Source organism: Spea bombifrons, chromosome 9 (assembly GCF_027358695.1).
Source record: "Spea bombifrons isolate aSpeBom1 chromosome 9, aSpeBom1.2.pri, whole genome shotgun sequence".
Classification (NCBI taxonomy): Eukaryota; Metazoa; Chordata; class Amphibia; order Anura; family Pelobatidae; genus Spea; species Spea bombifrons.
In genome coordinates this window covers 32,827,202-32,846,129 of record NC_071095.1, presented here as the reverse complement: position 1 = coordinate 32,846,129, position 18,928 = coordinate 32,827,202, and the positions used below count along the sequence as shown (strand labels likewise).

The following is an 18,928-nucleotide window of genomic DNA, read 5'->3' as shown; positions in this document are numbered from 1 at the left end:
GCACGCATGCTGTCTTGCGATGCTGATTGGGAGTCCATGTGGGGTGGCAAAAAGAGGCAAACTAAGTAAAATATTTGATGGAATGTATTTGTTTGTTTCAGACATCATCCAATGGTCCATGCTCTATGACCGACTGGGACAGAAATGCATCGTCACCGCTTTCTTAAGAATCCAGAGGCAGACTCTAATCATTCCCCACTGCACCAGCAACAAGGATTGTTAATTAGGCTCCAAAAAGTACAGGGCATCTAGTAGTATACCTGCAAATGATAAGAAAATTAAACAATCCTAGGCATATGAGGTTTTTGAAAATGCAAGACGAATGATTTTTAATGCATTAGCTGTGTAGAATTGGGGGTTTTATCCCTCCCCATTTTTTTCTAATATATTGTAGTCCTAGTTGTTCTAGTGTGCATGACTATGCTTTCAAAAGTAACCTACCTTCTTAACCCCTTCAATCCCCTATAGACGTACCGGGACGTCCAAAAAACGCCCACTAAGAAACCCCTATGGACGTACCAGTATGTCTAGCCCTTCGTGCAGCGTCAGGGACACATCCCTGCCGCTGCATGGGAGACCAGGTTGACAGCCTGGACTCCCCCTGGCAGCAGAAGCCAGCGTCGCTGGCTTTCTGCTGCCCGATCTCCTGTAACAGCTTCTGGCGTGAAGCCGGCATGCTGTTACAGATAGAAATGCTCGATCGCGCGATCGGGCTTTCCCTTCCAGGCCACGTCACTACTGACGTGACCTGGAAGTTCACGGGAGGATCGGGTAGCCCAGCAGGATTTAGACCCTGCTGGGCTACCCGATCACTCAGATGAGGAGCTGTAACAGTTTCCGGCACTAATGCCGTTAAACTGTTACAGCTGGAAATGCCCGATCGCGCGATCAGGCTTTCCCTTCCAGGTCACGTCAGTATTTCTCTGCCATAACACATACCCTGTACAAAATATCCTTAGAAACACAGAAGTGTTGGTGAAAAAAAGTGCACGAAATTAGAGCAACGGCTGACTTTGGCAGTGATTGGCGGCCAAATGGTTGCATGGAAATTGTCCAAATGAGATACTCTGGGTTGTCTGCTTTACAGAAATATATACTTTTATGGAGGTATTTATAATTAGGGGGGTGCTAAGCAGCCCCAAATGAAACATAGGTCTACTAAAGCAAAACCACAAAAAAAACTAGGCATGTGGGGTATTTCCGTAATCAGGAGACACGGCTGAACAATTAAGGATAGATTTCTCTGCCCTAACACATACCCTGTACAAAAAATCCTAAGAATACTACAAAATGCTAAGACGCATTGGTTAAAAAAAGTGCAGGAACTAATTTCTGTGGCCACCTTTGACAGTGATTGGTGGCCAAATACCTGCATGTAGAGTGCCCAAATACCCCTGATAGGATAGCCTGGATTGTCTGCTTTACAGAAATATATACCTTTGTGGGTGTTTTTGTTTTATTTGTTTAAAATTAGAGTTGCAGTCCCATCATACCTAATGTAAAAATTTAACAGCTTTGTATAAAGTAATGTACACCTTATAGTATGTTGCTTATATGTGCTGGGAAAATATGGAAAATCTATATAAATTAGGTATTTCTGAAATCAGGACACCTGAACTGATAAATCTGGATGGAATTTTCTGTCTCTTTACCTAATTTTGTGAGGATTCAGAGGGAAAATGTAAAAAAATTAGATGTTTTTTTCAAATTTTTGCTAGTTTTTACTAAATCTCTAATTCTAAATTTTCAGCTAATCATCCAACTATGGTATCAAAAGAAAGCTCTATCTCTCCTTGAAAAAACAATATATAGTTTATATGGGTACAGTATTCACAGGAAAAGAGAATCATCGCTGAACCGCAAAAATTGCAAAATTGCTCCGGGCTTTGAGGTACCAAAAACCCCTGGGATTGAAGGGGTTAATCCTTAAAATAATAATTTGTGTGGGTAAACTAAACTTGAAAATGGGGAACCACAAGCCTAAAAGATGAAAGATGCTGGATAAGTGAATGACTTCTTCCTTCTTGCTCTCCCCTCCCCTTCCCTTCTTTAGAACTGTTATTAGTATGGCTCCAGCTTTCTTTTCCAAGCACATTGCAACCAGGCGGTAACGGACTGCCCCTTTAAATGTACTTTCCACTCCTCCTCGTCGGATTGATCCACCATTTTCCTAAAAGAAGCTCGTTTGCTTACCTGGAGGGGCATAGTTTTTTTTTGGGGGGGTGAACATTGTGTTATTCTGTTTACTACAAAGAAAACACATTGGATTTATATTAGAGCAATACGTGGGGGTCAGCGGGATTCCCCTCCCCGATAGACATGGCTGCGAACATGTACAGGGTTGGAGGTAAGAGCAAATTATTTGTATGATGTGCATCGAGGTTTTGTTTTATTTTGGGCCTGTGTGTGGGGGCATTTGATACAAAGGCGGTTATAATTAGGCTCGGGCCCCCCCCCCCATATGATCGCAGAGGCTCCTACAGCCTATGGTGACAAAGATTGTTGTCGTGCGGCAGAGAAGCTGCCGTTGTCACCACATTCTGGGGTTAAAAAAAAAACTAGGTTAACCCCTTCCTCTCAGTATTCGTTAAGATTGTTTAGGGTGCAGCGGGATTACGGTGTTGTATTATCAAGATTTATAGCCCTTGTGTGTCACGTGATTCTTTTTTACTATTTCTTTTGTAAAAATGTCTCCTTTTAATCTCGATAACAAGTGGGTTGAAAATATAGCTTCCCTGTACTTATTTTTCATTTGTTCACGCAAAATATAGGGCTGCGTGGATATTCGAGCTACTGTTTAGTTTTTTTCACGAATACATTTGTTAGACTATGTAAACAATTATATTGGGGGGGTATATTTAGTATTCTACTGAACCGCTAAGTATACTGTTCTCCATTTTCGCCTCTTAACCTAGGAAAAGAAGCGCGGTAAAAGCATTCTGCTACTTTATAGAAGTCGCTTGATGGAGCCGACTGCAGCTTATTTATCCGCTAAAATGACACAATTGTATTAATATTGCATTCCTTGCTTTTTTGATAGAGCTGCTCACATCCTTCCTGGGAGGGGCCTAGAATTTCTTTTCGCAGGCCTTAGCCGTCGTTCATGTTGTGAAAGGGGTTAAATCTTGTTCTACTCGCTAATTGGCTGATTATACTATTATGCTGTATTTCGAGTGTACTTCCCATTTATCAACTTATTACTACGATCTTTTGATCCGTGAATACTTTTATTTCCTTGGCCTTTCGGCGACAATCGACTTCTCTTTATTTTATATTCGTAAATTCAAACGGGGGTCCCGTATCGGTAGGTTAGTGTATACTCTGTGTGTGTGCGCGCGTATCGGAAGCGATTGAATAGAGAAAGGAGTTCCCGCCGTCAGCTCGCATGCTTATGTCTTCCTGCAATGTTATAAGGGTTTTCCAAATTTATTGCGCGTTTGTGTTAGTGTCTAATGTAATCGTGAGTAGAAGCAGTACAGACTCTTAACAAAACTCACAATGTTCAGAGATAAGCACTCGTGCAACTCTGATGCCGCCACTGAAAATAAATGCAATATATGTTCAGCAAACATCCCAGAATCACAAGTCCTATACGCGCATAGGTTTTGTTTCAGTTGTTATCTCTCCAATCTACTAGACAAACGTTCTGACTCTGTGGTACACAATAGGGTCATTAAGACTGAGCCATTCTGTCAGACACTGACTAATGAAAGACTATGAAGGATTTGTTTGCATACATAATCCACTCGGTGTATTGTTTGAACAGGGAAAGTCACCTAAAATATCACGTGCCTGTCAACCAAGGCTGCCTTCAGGTCTGCAGAAAAATTAGGATTATTGGAACAAAATTGAATAAAATGCGTTGTTTTAATCAATGCTGAAATCAGAGATGTATCTGGGCTTGGTGCTGGCCTAGATCTTACCTACAGATTTTCTTCTGTTGCATGTGCATGCAATGTTTTATTTACTTATGAGAAAATACTGCTTGTGTGTGTGTCAAACAGTTGCAACAGTGGTTGTCATGAAGCGCAGGGCTATTTTCTGCCAGCGCGTAGCGGCTTTGATAAAGGTGTAACATTTCTGGAAATTTAAAGCTGGGGGGGGACAGGTTAAAAAAAATAAATAAATTGGAGTAATTGAAATGCAGTGTATATAAAAGTATCAAGCTTGAAATAAAAGTACAGCTTATTCAGTAAATTTGCTTTTTAAAACTTTATTTTTTGTTGCAAATGGAACAAGGTCTGTATATGTTAAGAACATTTCAACTATACATGAGAACAGGTAACCCCTCCCCCTTTTCCCTCAAATTAAGCAAAATAAATTAGGAAATCATTAACACAATAAAACCCCAAAAGATCTCTAATACTCCTACATGGATTGGTCTGGGAGAGCAATCACAATCGCCCAATCAGATTTGCATCTTAGGACCATTTGCAAATGAAAAGCTAAGTAACTGGCATTATTTGTGCCAGTCAGATGTGGACACATTGCATCTTTCATAAAGCTCTTAATGTAATATACCGTATATTCCGGCGTATAAGACGACTGGGCGTATAAGACGACCCCCAACTTTTACAGTCCAAATATAGAGTTTGGACTATACTCGCCGTATAAGACTACCCCTCTACCCAGCGTACAACAACCAGCCAATCACGGCAAGCGATGAACCTTACCGGTGATTTGCTGACATATACATACATGCACTGCCCTTACACACACACACACATATATAATATATATATCTATATATATATCTACACATATGCCTGTCCATACATACACATTTATACACTGCCCTCACCACACACCCCTGCCTTTACACACACATGTATATGTATATATACACACACACACGTATGTATGTATGTATGTATGTATATATATATATACACACCAGTGTGTGTGTATGTATGTATGTATATATATTTCTCCCCCCTTTGTCCCTTTCTCCCCATCTCTGACCTTATCTTCTGTCTTCTTTCTTCCATCCAGTTGTGGGAGCCCGAGGTCTGGCACTTCAGACCTCGGCTTCCCTGCTCTCTAATCACTACGCGCCAGCTATTGATGCCGGGCGCCGGGACATGACGTCATCCCTGCGCTCGGCATCAATAGCCGGCGCCTAGTGATTAGAGAGCAGGGAAGCCGAGGTCTCAAGTGCCAGACCTCGGGCTTCCCTGCTCCCTCATCACTACGCGCCGGCAATTGATGCCGGGCGCCGGGACATGACGGCATCCCTGCGCTCGGCATCAATAGCCGGCGCGTAGTGATTAGAGAGATTGGTGGCTTCGTGGGAACCTCCGGCTTGGTAAGTACCCGGCGTATAAGACGACCCCCCACTTTTAAGAAGATTTTTTGGGGTTAAAAAGTAGTCTTATACGCCGGAATATACGGTAGTTTGAATGCCATGTCATAAACATATTATTTGTCATTGTAAAAGAGCTAGAATTGCAATGATGAAACTTAAGCAGCCAGTCTGTAATGGTGGTATAAACCTGATTACAACTTGGCTGCTAATTACTGTTTTGCAGTGGACTGGATTCTGGCTGTTAATCGATTTGCCAATTCCAGTTTGGAGCAACAAATGTCCCTGAACATTTCCTTGGCCTCCCTCTTGCATCTTCCTAGGTCCTCTTGGCCTGCTGATCTTATTTCTAATCCTTTACTATATAACACTTCAGAACGTGTCAGGAGTCATTTGGAGTTTGTGTTCTACGTTCCTCCCTTTGGTCAGTAACCCACAGTTCCAGCATGGCAAGGAGGATGTCATTTTCATACACTTGGCCCGGGGTGTGGGTCGCTTTACCAATGACTTTATAGATCCTAATGAGGGCAAACTGCTGTCTTTTACGCAACAACATTCTAAATATTCCCCCATTGTTCCCCCCCATATCCACTATCTGCAACCTCGTAAACATCAATAAAATCTCCCATAGACTTTCTAGAGCCAATGTTAATAATCCTTTAGATTGTCTCACGGTGCTAACCTGCCCCCAAACACTTAAGATAACAACAATATACAATCTTGTTAGACTTACTCTGGAGTGGGATACTCAGGTGGCGGGTGTTGCATCTTGGAATAATGAATTTCCTGAGTTGGACTTGGATACAGTCCTCTGGGTGAATGTCCGTAAGTCTAAACTTTTGGTTTCTAAAGATTATAGGGAGATGTTTTTAAAAATATTGCATAAGGCTTATGTCACCCCTAAGCTTCGTATGTTGATGGACCTTACTGATCACTCACGCTGTCCTAAATGCCACTCATCTGATGCCGATCTCCTACATTGCCATTGGTCATGCGGCTATGTGACTCCCTTTTGGGATGCAATGCAGTAATAGATTTCTAACACTTTGGGCATACACTTCCGAATCACAGTGGAATGGGCAGTCTTTGGCATGTTTTTGGGTAACCAACCTATCATCACAGCAAGGGCTAGGACCCTTCTTATTATCTTATCAGCCGTTAGCAAAGGGGCTATAATGTTGCAATGGGTATCTCCGTAGCTATCATCGCTGCAGATGGCACTCTCTTGTTTAAAATTCATATTTCGTACAGGTTTTTTTAAAATATGGCGGCGCCATGCCGCCGTTAAAAGCGTTTAGGAAGTGATCGGCAATCGCTTCCTTCACTCAGTTGGTGTTACTGAAATGCCTGGATATCGAGGCATTTCAAGAACACCAACTGAGTGGAAAAAACGACCATTGATCGTTTCTTAAACAAAGTTTCAAGCGGCAGGGTTCCTCCATGGTTAACTTGCCTTCAAAGATGGTGCTGCCCTTCTCCTGGCAATAGCCTCAGAAGTGATTACAGATCGCTCTCATCACTCAGGGGGTGTTTCTGGGTGCCATCAGCATCCAGTGATTGACATCCCAAGCCTTATGAGCCCTCACTTTGACCGGTAAAGATCCGCCTGCCTCCAGCACTTGCTTTTAGTGAAGGAGAGAGACAGATTGTAACAAAGCAGGTATACTTTTATAAAATATTATAAAAAAAAAAAATGCCCCTCTTTATTTTAACCCCTTCCTTACGGTTGATCACTGCGTAGGCAATGATATTGTACATCAGCACTGGGGGAGTCCTTGGGCTAACAAGTTGTAAGTGTTCTGATCTATTGCGTATGTGTGTGTGTGTGTGTGTGTGTGTGTGTGTGTGTGTGTGTGTGTGTACAGGTGACCTGCCCTCTACTTCTCTTGTATTTTTATAACGCAATAGTTAGTCTGCTATGATTTTCTTATCTTGCTGTCGTATTGACCAGCACTAAAATGTTTCAAATTCAGTCTGACATTCAGTATAAACCATTCCTGTCTTCCAAATAAGAGGATTGTTCTTTGTAGTTTAACTTGTTTATTGGTGAACAGGTTGTTGAGTATATATGGCAAAACAGGATTGTAGTGCGTAAGCGTGAGCACGTACATGTGATGTGGTAAAACTATAAAAATACAAATAACATGTATAAGTACAAAGCATAGGAACTGCATGTATAATAACATTACATAACAGTGAAGTACATGGCAAAATGGCTGCCTATACATAGAATGACATGGCTAGCTAACAGTCTAACGGTTAACTTTCCTGAGTAATAATACAAATACCTGAACAGCTCTGAATACTATAATGTCCCTGAAACAGAAGTAAATGTCTCACCAGATATGCTATTACACAGATGGTGGCGTTTTGGAAGGAGACATACAGAGGCAGCTCTGATGATGAGTCCTGGTGACTGAAGACTGTAAAATGGAGGCTCCTACCTCCCAGAATGCCTTGCAACCACCTACAATACATTGCACTACCCAGAATGCAATATTCTTTAACTAGAAAACAAGGTGTAATACAACTTAACCTACTAAAGAAGTCTAAGGTGGTAAAAAGGTGAATTGTAATGATTCTCGAACCCTGCTGGGCAGAACAGTAATCATGTTGTTAAAATGCTGGTGTAACTGTTTGAATGTGTTCATTTGATGTCACAATGCACAAATGCTGTGAAATCACTGGACTGTGCTCTCTCCTGGTAATAAAGAAATTAAACAAAAAACCTTTGGTAACTCCCAAAACTACTGAAATTATATAAAACTCAATTGGACCCCTTCAGTCCCCTATGGACGTACCGGTACGTCCTGACCTTCTTGCGTCTCTGCCGCTACACGGGACTTCCTGCTGGCGTTTTTGCCGGAAAACTGTTAGTTTTAAATACCCGATCGCGTCGCTGCTGACATCACCTGGAAGGTCATCGGAGGACAGGATATCCCCTGCAGGGTCTATCTAGACCTTGCTGGGATATCCGATCGCTCTGATCGCTCTGTGACTTCTATGCAAGTCTATGGGGACTTGCTTGGAGATCACAGTATGATTGTTTCTCACTCTACTCCCTGCACCAATGTGTCTCACTCTTCTCCCCTGCTGAAACACAAATAAACAATAAAAGAAGAAAAAAAAACAATAAAGTGAGCTCAGTGACGTAATTCTGACATCACTGGCATTAATAACATGTTAAAGAGGTCCCTAAGAGGACCTCTAACCATACTGCAATGATAACAGTGCAACTTAAAAAAAAAATAAATAAATAAATAAAACCTTACATCCCATTGCCATAACACAGCATCTGAAAGGTGTAACCCCCCTGCCCAGTTCACAACCCCCCAAAACCATTAAGCCATAAGTGTAAAGAATACTACCCTATAGGGTACTATTTGTAACGGATGGATATGGCCCTTTAAAAAAAAAAAATGTGGGGTATCTCCGTAATCAGGAGATGCAGCTATTTTGTCTGGGTTTCTCTGCCATAACGCATACTCTGTATTGCTTAGATATTTTTGCACAGAAGTGTTTGGTGAAAAAAAGCGCAGGAGATAATTTCTGCAGCCATCTTTGGCAGTGATTGGTGGCCTAATAGCTGTGTGAAGAATGCCCAAATACCCCTGATAGTCTTGGTTGTCTACGTTACAGAAATATATACTTATTGTGGGTATTTTTGGTTTATTTGTTTAAAATTAGAATTGCAATGCCATCATGCCTAATGTAATAATTCTGAGGCTTTGTAACGAATGATGTACACCTTTTATAGTACGTTCCCTATAAGTGCTGGGAAAGTATGGAAATGCTATATAAGTTTTGTATTTCTGAAATCAGGACACCTGAAATGATAAATTTGGATGGGATTTTCCGTAACTTAATTTTGTGAGGATTCAGAGGGGAAAATATATTTTTAAAAAATTGGGGTTTTTTTTCAAATTTTCGTTAGTTTTTACTAAACTTCTCATCTGAAATTTTCAGATAATTGAAAAAAATATCTAGTTTACATGGGTACACTATTCGCAGGAAAAGGGAATAATTGCTAAACCGACATACTGCAAAAATTGAAAAACTGCTCCGGGATTTGAGGTACCAAAAACCCCTGGGACTGAAGAGGCTAATTGAACATGCTACAATTTTTCTAATGTAGACATTATACATGACCACACCCTGCAACTCGTGAAAGTTTAACATTAGAGCACAGACAGAATTGATTCATTTATATTTAATCTGAGTAAATATGGCCATAGTACTTGCACAAACAATAACAGTTAGAAACGGTTAGAAAAAAAAATAGAATACAATACAGGAAATAAAATAAGATTTAAACCGACAATTAATGTATATTCTACAAAAGTAAAATAATCCGTGCAAATCTCTGTTAGTCCACTGAAAAAATGTAGTTCAGGAAATTCATGTTTTTTTTAATATATTTTTCTTTGTCTCTATGAGACCACCTGTGGGCCGTCACGTGGGAGGGAAGTGTATAGCCAAGGCTCTCTTAATCAGTTGGGACATGAAGCCTGGTATTTTAAAATGACTCTGGGTTAATCATGTCCCCATTTTTAATTACAAGCGTACAGGTACCAGGAAATCCCTTTTATACCTGTCAGCTGGGTGACCCATTCTTCATTCCCAGGCTCTGACATAACTGAAGATTCTAGGTCCTGGTCCCCTGTGTAACCCTATGCCTGGTCCCTGTAGAATTTTATGGCTTTAGAAGAAAACCCTATTTGTCTTTAAAAAATTAAATATGTATGGCATGGGTGAGTACTTAGAGGATATGAGGAGAAATTAAAAATACCTAACGGAAGGACAGGATACCATTATATGATATATGATCAAAATAATTTACTATAGAAAAAGAAAGTAACATGTAATGAAAAATTTTGAAAAAAGGACTTTCTGACTTTTACTTGAAAAATATTTTACCCGTCTACCAAATCCTAATGAAAAAAATCATGCTAAATTGTATTTGTCCTGAGTTTAGAAATAGCCAGTGTCTTTATGTTTTTTGTTTCTTGCTATTTTGAAACCATTTTTTTCCAAAATCTGGTCATGCTACCCCATGTCCTATTTGGGACATAAAAATGTAAAGCCGATAGGTTCAATTTACTCCCATCAAACCCTATAAGTTTGAAAACTAGAAACCTCAGGGTATTTCAAATGCTGGTATTTTAACCATTTCGGTGCACTACTTCTACCAGCCCTTGTCAATGTTTGCATTAGTAATTTTATTTTCCCCACACATTTTACTTTAGGATGAATTTACAACAGCTATCACTGTCAAACACCACATTGGGACATGCCCAATTCAATATTTCAACTTGGAATTTTGACATGTTGAAAATTTTGCCTCCATGTCCTATTTGGGACATCTTTGAAGCGGATCAGTTACTCCAGGGCAGGCCTTGAAAAATTTGTTTTGAATCTAGGAGCCAGCTAAAAAAGTTAGGAGCCAGGATTTTTTTTTTAAACTAACAAAGTTTATTTTCAACGACAAAAAATAATGCATGAATTATTCTACCACCAGCCTTTGCCAAAGTTTGTGGTGTCCCCCCCCACACACACACACAAATTGTACTTCAGAAATGAATTCATAGCTCCTGGTATGTGTCACTATCAAACACCCCAATATGTGTTCAGCAACATCTGCCGAGTTCAGTGATACCCCACATGAATGGGTTTGTCAGGTTGTTTTGGCCGGCAGACCAATGTTCATGTGGTGCGGCCGCGAGGTGAGGTGGTAAGATCACCATGTGTGCACGCTGGCCGCTGTAATTGTATTAGGTGGCCGGCTTGCACACACCGTGCTGCACCGTGAGCAGGGCCAGTCCGGCCTTGCTCACGGACATTGAATATAATTTCTGGGATTACAGGGTAACTAAAGGCTGTCATTGGAACAAATTATATATTTGTGTGTATATAAATGTATGTGTTTTTTTTGTCTGCAGCATCCTTTTTTGTTTAAGAAAAAAAGCCAATGTTTTTAACATGAAACGTGTGGCTTTCCTTTATAATAGAAGTCTTGTTTGTTCTTGCATGGCTTTCTTTAGAGAGTGGATGAGCTGTGTTTCCTGTACACCAATCATCCATAACACTATGACCACCTGCCTAATATTGTGTAGGTACCGGTTTTGCTGCCAATACAGCCCTGACCTGTCGAGGCATGGACTCCACTAGACCTGTGAAGGTGTGCTGTGGTATGTGTCACGGATCTTAGCAGCCAATCCTTTAAGTTCTGTACGTCGTGAGTTGGGGCCTCCATGGGTTGGCCTTGTTTGTACAGCACATCCCACAGATGTTCAATTGGATATTCAACATATTAGTGCACCATACAGGGGAGGGTCAGACATTAAAACAGATTAACTGAAACAATGGCTTGTTTCTCCCTGGTTGCGTCCTGGCTGTCTGCCAGACCTAATCCCCCTCAGCAAGTGATAAAACAATATACTTCTGGGGGTAGCTGAAAACATGGTGAAACAAAGGGAAACGTTATGACATACAATAAATAATTGCAAAACATCATCTGTGTTGGCAAAGTACAGGACCAATACCAAGTCATTATCGGCACTCTAAAGTCCTCAGAGCCTCTAATATTTAGAAAATATGGTTAAACCTCTACTGGGGCAAAATCAGTTAGGGCTGCAACTAACGATTATTTTAATAATCGATTAATCGGCCGATTATTTTTTCGATTAATCGATTAATCGGATAAAAAAATATTTAATAAAATGCCCTGCACCCACCCACACTCTGCCCCATCAGTTTCCCACCCGGCAATCATTCTCAGTACAAAACATGACCCCCTGTACCCACACACACACAAGTCTTTACAAGGCCAGGGCCCATAGTCAATAGGGAGGAGGCTGGCTCTCAGGCCTCTCCAGGGGCCCCAGTAATGGAATACCTTGAACTTGTTGTGTTCCTCAAACCATTCCTGAACCAGTTTTGCTTTGTGGCAGGGCGCATTATCCTGCTGAAAGAGGCCAATGCCTTCAGGATGTACATGGTCTGCAACAATGCTTGGGTAAATAGTACATGTCAAAGTAACATCCACATAAATGGCAGGACCCAAGGTCTCCCCCCAGGAAATTATATCATAGTGTCCCCGGTCTGCAGTGGTCAGTATTTCATGAAAAGTGGTCCAAGGAAGGAAAAGCAGTGAACCGGCAAAAGGGTCATGGGCGACCAAGACACATTGATGCACTGGGTGACAACAGGCAAGCTACTGTAGCTCAAATTGCTGAAAAAGTTAATGTTGGTTCTGATAGATATCAGAGCACACACTGAATCACAGATTGTTGCATAGTCGCAGGCCATTCATGGTGCCCATGCCGACCCCTGTCTACTGCTGAAAGTGCCTACAATGTGCACATTAGCATAAGAACCAGAACATTGAGCCATGGAAGAAGGTGGCCTGGTCTGATGAATAATGTTTTCTTTTACATCACGTGGATGCCCGGGTGTGTTGCTTACTTCAAGAACACATGACACCAGGATGCATCCATGGAGGGCCCACCTCGCAACTTACAGGACTTAAAGGATCTGCTGCTAATGTCTTGCACACCTTCAGAGGTCAAGATGGGTCAGGGCTGTACCTAAACACTATTAGGCAGGTGGTCGTAATGTTATGGCTGGTCGGTGTTTATACTATTTTCAGGACATGAAGGCTTTCTTCAGATACCGTTATTTTGATGGTATCACTAAACCGAAAAACTTAGGGGGGGGAAAAAGGACTTTATCATTTTTATTTGAAAAATCTTTTACTAATCCACAATAGCTATTAGGGGGAAAAAACTACTAAGATTCTAATACCGTTATTTGTCCTAAATTTAGAAATAGAAATATTAAGCCAATGTTTTTTTGCAAGTTACAAGTAACATATTGCATTATTGAAGCCGGCTAATTAAATTTACCTCCATCAAACCCCATATGTTTCAAAACTAGACACCCCATGGGTATTTGGAATACCAATATTTTAACCCTTTTACATACACATTTTACCAGCCTTTAATATATTTTTATATGTTACCATTTTTTTATTTTATTAATAACTACTACTTTAGTAAGTTGAGCTCCATTGACTTACATGGTTAATTGCAGTGCCTATATGGGCTGATGTTGACGCCTGGGGGAGGGGCCACACGGGGCCCCTGAGGCCGATCATGGTGTTGCTGAATGGCCTTATCTAGGCATTACAGCCACACCGTTTGGGAGAAGAAAGCGCTTTCTACTCCCTTTTAAAAGTCATGATGTGTCACAGGTACCTACAGCCACAAGTAAGAGAGTCCTACGTCGCCATGGCCTGAAATGCTGTTACACCAGGAAGACGCCCCAGTATAAGAAAGACAGATTGAAGTTTGCAGGTGATCAACAGGATGAAGATTTTGGAGGAGTTTTCTCTAGCCAGATTAAACAACAATTGAATTGTTTGCCCATACTGATTAGCGCTACTGTATGGAGAAAAAAGGATGAGGCTTTTAATTGTAAGAACGCCAGCCCAACCCCTTCACGGCAAAGCCTGTACAACTACAGGCTAACAATGCTTGTACATGTACGGGCTACTTTACATCTGCTGCAATCGTGGCCATTGGCAGCTTTGCAGCATTCACTTGAACCTCACAAGTGAGGCTATATAAGAATAGTGGGAGGAAAGCCCTCCCCTCCAAAAAATAAAATGGCCACCACTGAAGTGATTGGCAAAGATGGCAGCTGGCTAAAACAGAGCTTAGGAAATGATCAGCATTTGCTTCCTAAGAATAAGCGATATCGAGGCATTCAGCAACACAGCCCTCCCTCCCTGATCACCCTGTGATTGCTTTTTTTTTTAATATAGTAAATTAGATATGATAAATATAATGGCATATAATGGCATCTAAAAAAAGCCCTTTTCTGAAAAATAAATATATATTGTGTATGGATGCACTAAATGAGGAAGAAAATTACAGCTAAAAAGCAACACCTTAAAAATGTCCCAAAGTCTGCTACAAGAAAAACCAAAACAAAAAAAAGGTTAAAACAATCAATTTTACAGATGGACGACTTTCAGATTTATTTCACTATATCACAGTTCCCATTTTTAGTTCAGTCCACAAAGTTTCTATGGAATTCAGCCACTCCAATACTTTCACCCCTTAAGGATTCTTTTTGTAACCTTCGCCACCATGAATTTATTTATTTTTTTTCTTCACACAAATTGCAGTTCTCAGGAGAGTTTGGAGAGACCCTCTTGGAAGCTTGTTTATTTTTGCGAGAGGCAAAATCTCTCGCAATGGCACTTATAAACAGTGCGTCCTGGGGTGTGTTTTCAGTGTCGCTGAATGTTCAGCAACACTGTTTAAGATTAATCGGTAAGCGCAAGGTGTGTCTGCGGGAGAGGGGCCGCACAGAGCCTCTGCTGTAGTTTTCAGTGTTGAATGCCTCCAAATCGAGGCAACACCGTTTTAAGTGAAGAAAGACCTTTGATAGCACATAATCAGTCATTAAGGGGTTCAAATATCAGGCAAGATTCTGCTACCAGGGATTATGGCCCAGCTCATTAGGAGTGTCCTTAAGGGGCTGGGATGCATGCATACATGACAGCAGATGGGACATCTCTCTCCTCTTGTAGTTTTCCTGCACCTTAGTAAACAGCCTGCTTACTACCATCTCAAGTCAAGCTCCTGCAAGATAGAAAAGGTATTCAGTCATTAGGACCGCTTTCCCAGATCTGCGAGCAAGTTTCTTAATTCATATTTTGTATTATTATGCATGTTGTTCCGTATATGTACCAATAATATATTATGGGGAGATGTTTCTCTTTTGGCCAAAGTTTTTTGTATTTACTTATTTGCAGTTCATTTTATTTATATATCCTCTAAGAATAAAACCGAATTTCATTAATGAACACCTTTTGGACAAGGGACTGTACTTTTCATGTGTACGTTTTCTATGTTTTAGCCATGTCTATTTTAAGGGTCTTTTGTATATTTTTTTTTGTTCTTTTACAGTTTTTGTATTAGAAAATGTATTAGACTGTAGCCCTCTTTGTGCTATACTTCTGGACAGCCAGAGCTATCACGTTGCTGTTTTTCTTATTTGAAAGTGTCACAGAAGCCCCTAAATGCACAGCAACAGGAACCACTCGGTGTCTTGCCAGCTCTCACCATGACATTACAAGGGGATGTAGGTGTGAAAGGGTTAATGGTAAAAATCAGCACGCAGTCTCACTCGCTGTTCTCCCCACAGGGCCCACTGCACCTCAACCTCAAACCCCATGACCCGAAAGCTAAAGCGCAGACAATTTACATAAGACAAAAGCAAAATAATCCATGGGAATCTCAGTATGTTTCCTTTGTCAAAAAAGGGAATTCAAATAGTTTCTCTCAGATTCCAATTCTTAACTCCTAATGAACTGGGTCGTAAAACCTGGCAGTGAACTTCTATTTTTTAAAATCATGCTTTGTTGTTACGGTACCTTGTATGTTAACATTAGAGTGATCATTTCCCCCATGTTATTCCAAGCCTATAGGTATCAAACGGCTAAGCAACTTATCTTTCTTATCGGCCTCTGTTTAAAACCCTCCTGCCATGTTTCATTTCCTTCTGGAGGCCACACAGGACATAGTCACGTCTTGATTCCGTTATGGTAACTTAACCCTATTTCTCAAATTATAACTTTGAATATTTGTAGGATTTTATGGCATCCTTTTTAGCATGCTCTACATGTTCTACTGACTTTAACCCCTTAAGGACCATGCTGTTTATTTTTTGTATCCTTTGTGACCAAGACTGTTTTTTTTTCGCCTCCTAAACACTGTTAAACACTTTTAAAATGGGCGTTGATGCCCCGGGGAGGTGCAAATCTCGGCGTTTCAGCAACACCGCTTAAGTGAAGAAAACGATCGTTGAAGCTTGTTCAATGTCACTTAACGAACTATGACGTGCCTGACACGTCATGAGACTTAAACAAGCTTAGAAAGTGATCAATGATCACTTTCTAAGCTTAAACGGTGTTGTTGTAATGCCTCGATGTCGAGGCATTCAGCAACACCAAGATCGGCATCATGGGCCATGTCTGGCCCCTCCCTGGGGCGTCAACATCCGCCATACATTGTATGGTGGCGGACGCCCGTTTTAAAAGCGTTTAGGAGGCTATCAACGATCACCTCCTAAACTTCAATGGTGTCGCTGGAATGACTCGATCAGGAGGCATTCAGCGACACCAAACACTTACCCCAGGACGGGCTGTGACCACTCCGGAGAGCGGTCACAGCCGCCACTGCAAGTGATCTTCGCCATCCGCAAGATGGCGGCCGCCCGGTAAAAAAAAAAAATAAAGTTGAAAAATAGGTACTGCATTCAACCATGCAAGTCAATGGAGCCCAGCTTTCTAATCACTATGTGATTAGTAAAATATTTTAAAAAATTAAAAAAAAAAAGAAAAAGCTTAAAAAAAAAACATGGTAACATTTAAAAATTATTATGCATCAGAGGAACTATCCAGTTCCAGCAAAATGTAAAAAAAAAAAAAAAAGTCCAAAAAGAATAAAATAAAAAAATAACTTTTATTATTATGAGCAAGTGCTAAAATTAGCGCTGTATCTTCCCAAAAATCCTGACATGGAAAAATTTTAAATAAAAGAATTTCAAATACCCAAGGGGTGTCTAATTTAAAAAAAAAATGAATGGTTTGATGGGGTAAATTGGAGTGGCCGGGCTCAAAGATAAGGCATAGGCACAGACTGACCGAAATGGGGGGGAAAAAGCGCACTTCCAAAATGTGGCATTTTAACCCCAAACACCAGACAAACCCATACATGTGGGGTATGACTGTACTCGAGAGAGGTTCCTGTACACATATATTAGGGTGTTGTTTGATAGTGACGTAAACCTGGAGCTATAAATTTATACCCAAAGTACAATTTGTGTGAAAAAAATACTACCACAAAGTGTGGCAAAGGCTGGTGGTAGAATCTCATGCATTGAAAGGGTTAAATACTTCCATTTTAAGTACCTTGGGGTGTCTAGTTTTAAAAAATATATGGTTTGATGGGGTAAATTGAATTAGCCGGCTTCAAAGATGGTCCTATTAGGACATGGGGGCAGAATGACCAGATGTAAAAGTTCCAAGTTAAAAAATGTGCACTTCCTAAATGTGGCGTTTTACCTCCCAAACAACCCGACAAACCCATGCATGGGGGGTATGACTGTACTCGGGAGCTTCAAAGATACCCGAAATGGCAAATGGGGGGAAGAATTACCAGATTTGGAAAAAATGGTTTTGAAATAGCAAAACGCTACTTGTACTTTAATGCTCCATAACGTGCAGAAAAAAAGCAAAAAAACATAAAAACATTGGGTATTTCTAAACTCAGGACAAATAGTAGAATATATTTAGTAGGTTTTTTCATTAGCTTTTTTGGATGAGTAAATGATTTTTTGGGTAAAAGTCAGAAAATGTGTTTATTTTTTACATTTTTCCTCATATTTTATTATTTTTTTATGGAAAATTAGATATGATCAAAACAATGGTATCTGAAGAAAGCCCTTCTTGTCCTGAAAAACAACAACATATAATTTGTGTGGGTTCACTAAATGAGTGAGGAGAAAATTTAAATCTAAACACGAACACTGCAAAAGTGTTAAAACAGCCTCGGTCCCAATGGTACAAAACGTAAAACACAGCCTGGTCCTTAAGGGGTTAACTGACGTTTTTGTGTGACGTGCCTGTCCCGTCATTGGTTGTAAAGGGATTAATATGTCATCTTTTGTTGTGATGATATCTTGGGATCATGTCCCCCATGTTATTAAAAACATTAGATATCACACGTGCCAGCTAGGTGACCCATTGTAATTTCTTAGGCCCTGTTTTACTCCTACTGCCATGTTTCCTTTCATTATCAAGGTCGCCCTGTCTGCATGCAGTACATCTTCATGTCATGATTTTACTATGGAAACTTAACCGTATTTCTCAAATCATAACTCTGGGGATGCATCCACATTGTGGCCTCAGCGCCTGGTCTCCTGTAGCATTTTATGGCATCTGGCATCATTTTAAGTGCCTGGCCAAGATTCCAGCTAACATTAATGACAGGGTGTGGCCCAAGAAAAGACACAATTTTCTGGTGTCCGTGCAAGATGCATTGTTGACCCTTAAACAAAAGCAACAATAGACAAGAGCCTTGACTATTGTTGAGAGCGGAAAAAATATAAAGTATATATTTTTAAATAAATTTTACCCTTTGTGATCCTGGGCCATTGCCCGTTTAATTTTCCTAACACTGTTTTGTACAGTGCTTTAACCTGCCAATTGGGTTTTTATGTTTTTATTTTTTTGCATACATTTGGGTTTCCAATTCTAATATATACCAGCACAGAGAAAATAAATATAATCTTAATTTTAAAAAAAGTCTCTAACTATAGTCTAATCATATAATCTTAACTATGCTTCTAATTTGGTTTTAGACCATGATTATAACAGAGTTCATAATATAGTATTTTTGACGTGATAGAAAGATCTAATGGACGTTTGTGTGTGCTGTTTGAGAATCAAGATCACAGAGCAGCAATCATCCTTTCAGAAAAGTCTTTGAGTTTGAAGTAATTTTATCTATTTATCAGTAACTTTTTTTTTTTTTTCTTGGTTAGATTTTTTTT

At 40.3% G+C, this 18,928-nt stretch overlaps 1 protein-coding gene across 5 annotated transcripts in view; it reads left to right on the top strand.

Annotated features, from left to right (window-relative positions):
* The first annotated feature begins 2,166 nt into the window (after window positions 1–2,166).
* MTA1 (metastasis associated 1) overlaps window positions 2,167–18,928 on the top strand; it is a 116,242-nt gene continuing 99,480 nt past the window's right edge. The window contains exon 1 of one of the 5 annotated variants that reach the window (XM_053474864.1): window positions 2,167–2,347. In XM_053474864.1, the coding sequence (XP_053330839.1) occupies window positions 2,320–2,347 (28 nt within the window). In that variant the 5' untranslated portion in view covers window positions 2,167–2,319. The remainder of the gene's footprint in view (window positions 2,348–18,928) is intronic. The other 4 variants (XM_053474863.1, XM_053474862.1, XM_053474861.1 and 1 more) reach the window with 4 other exon arrangements.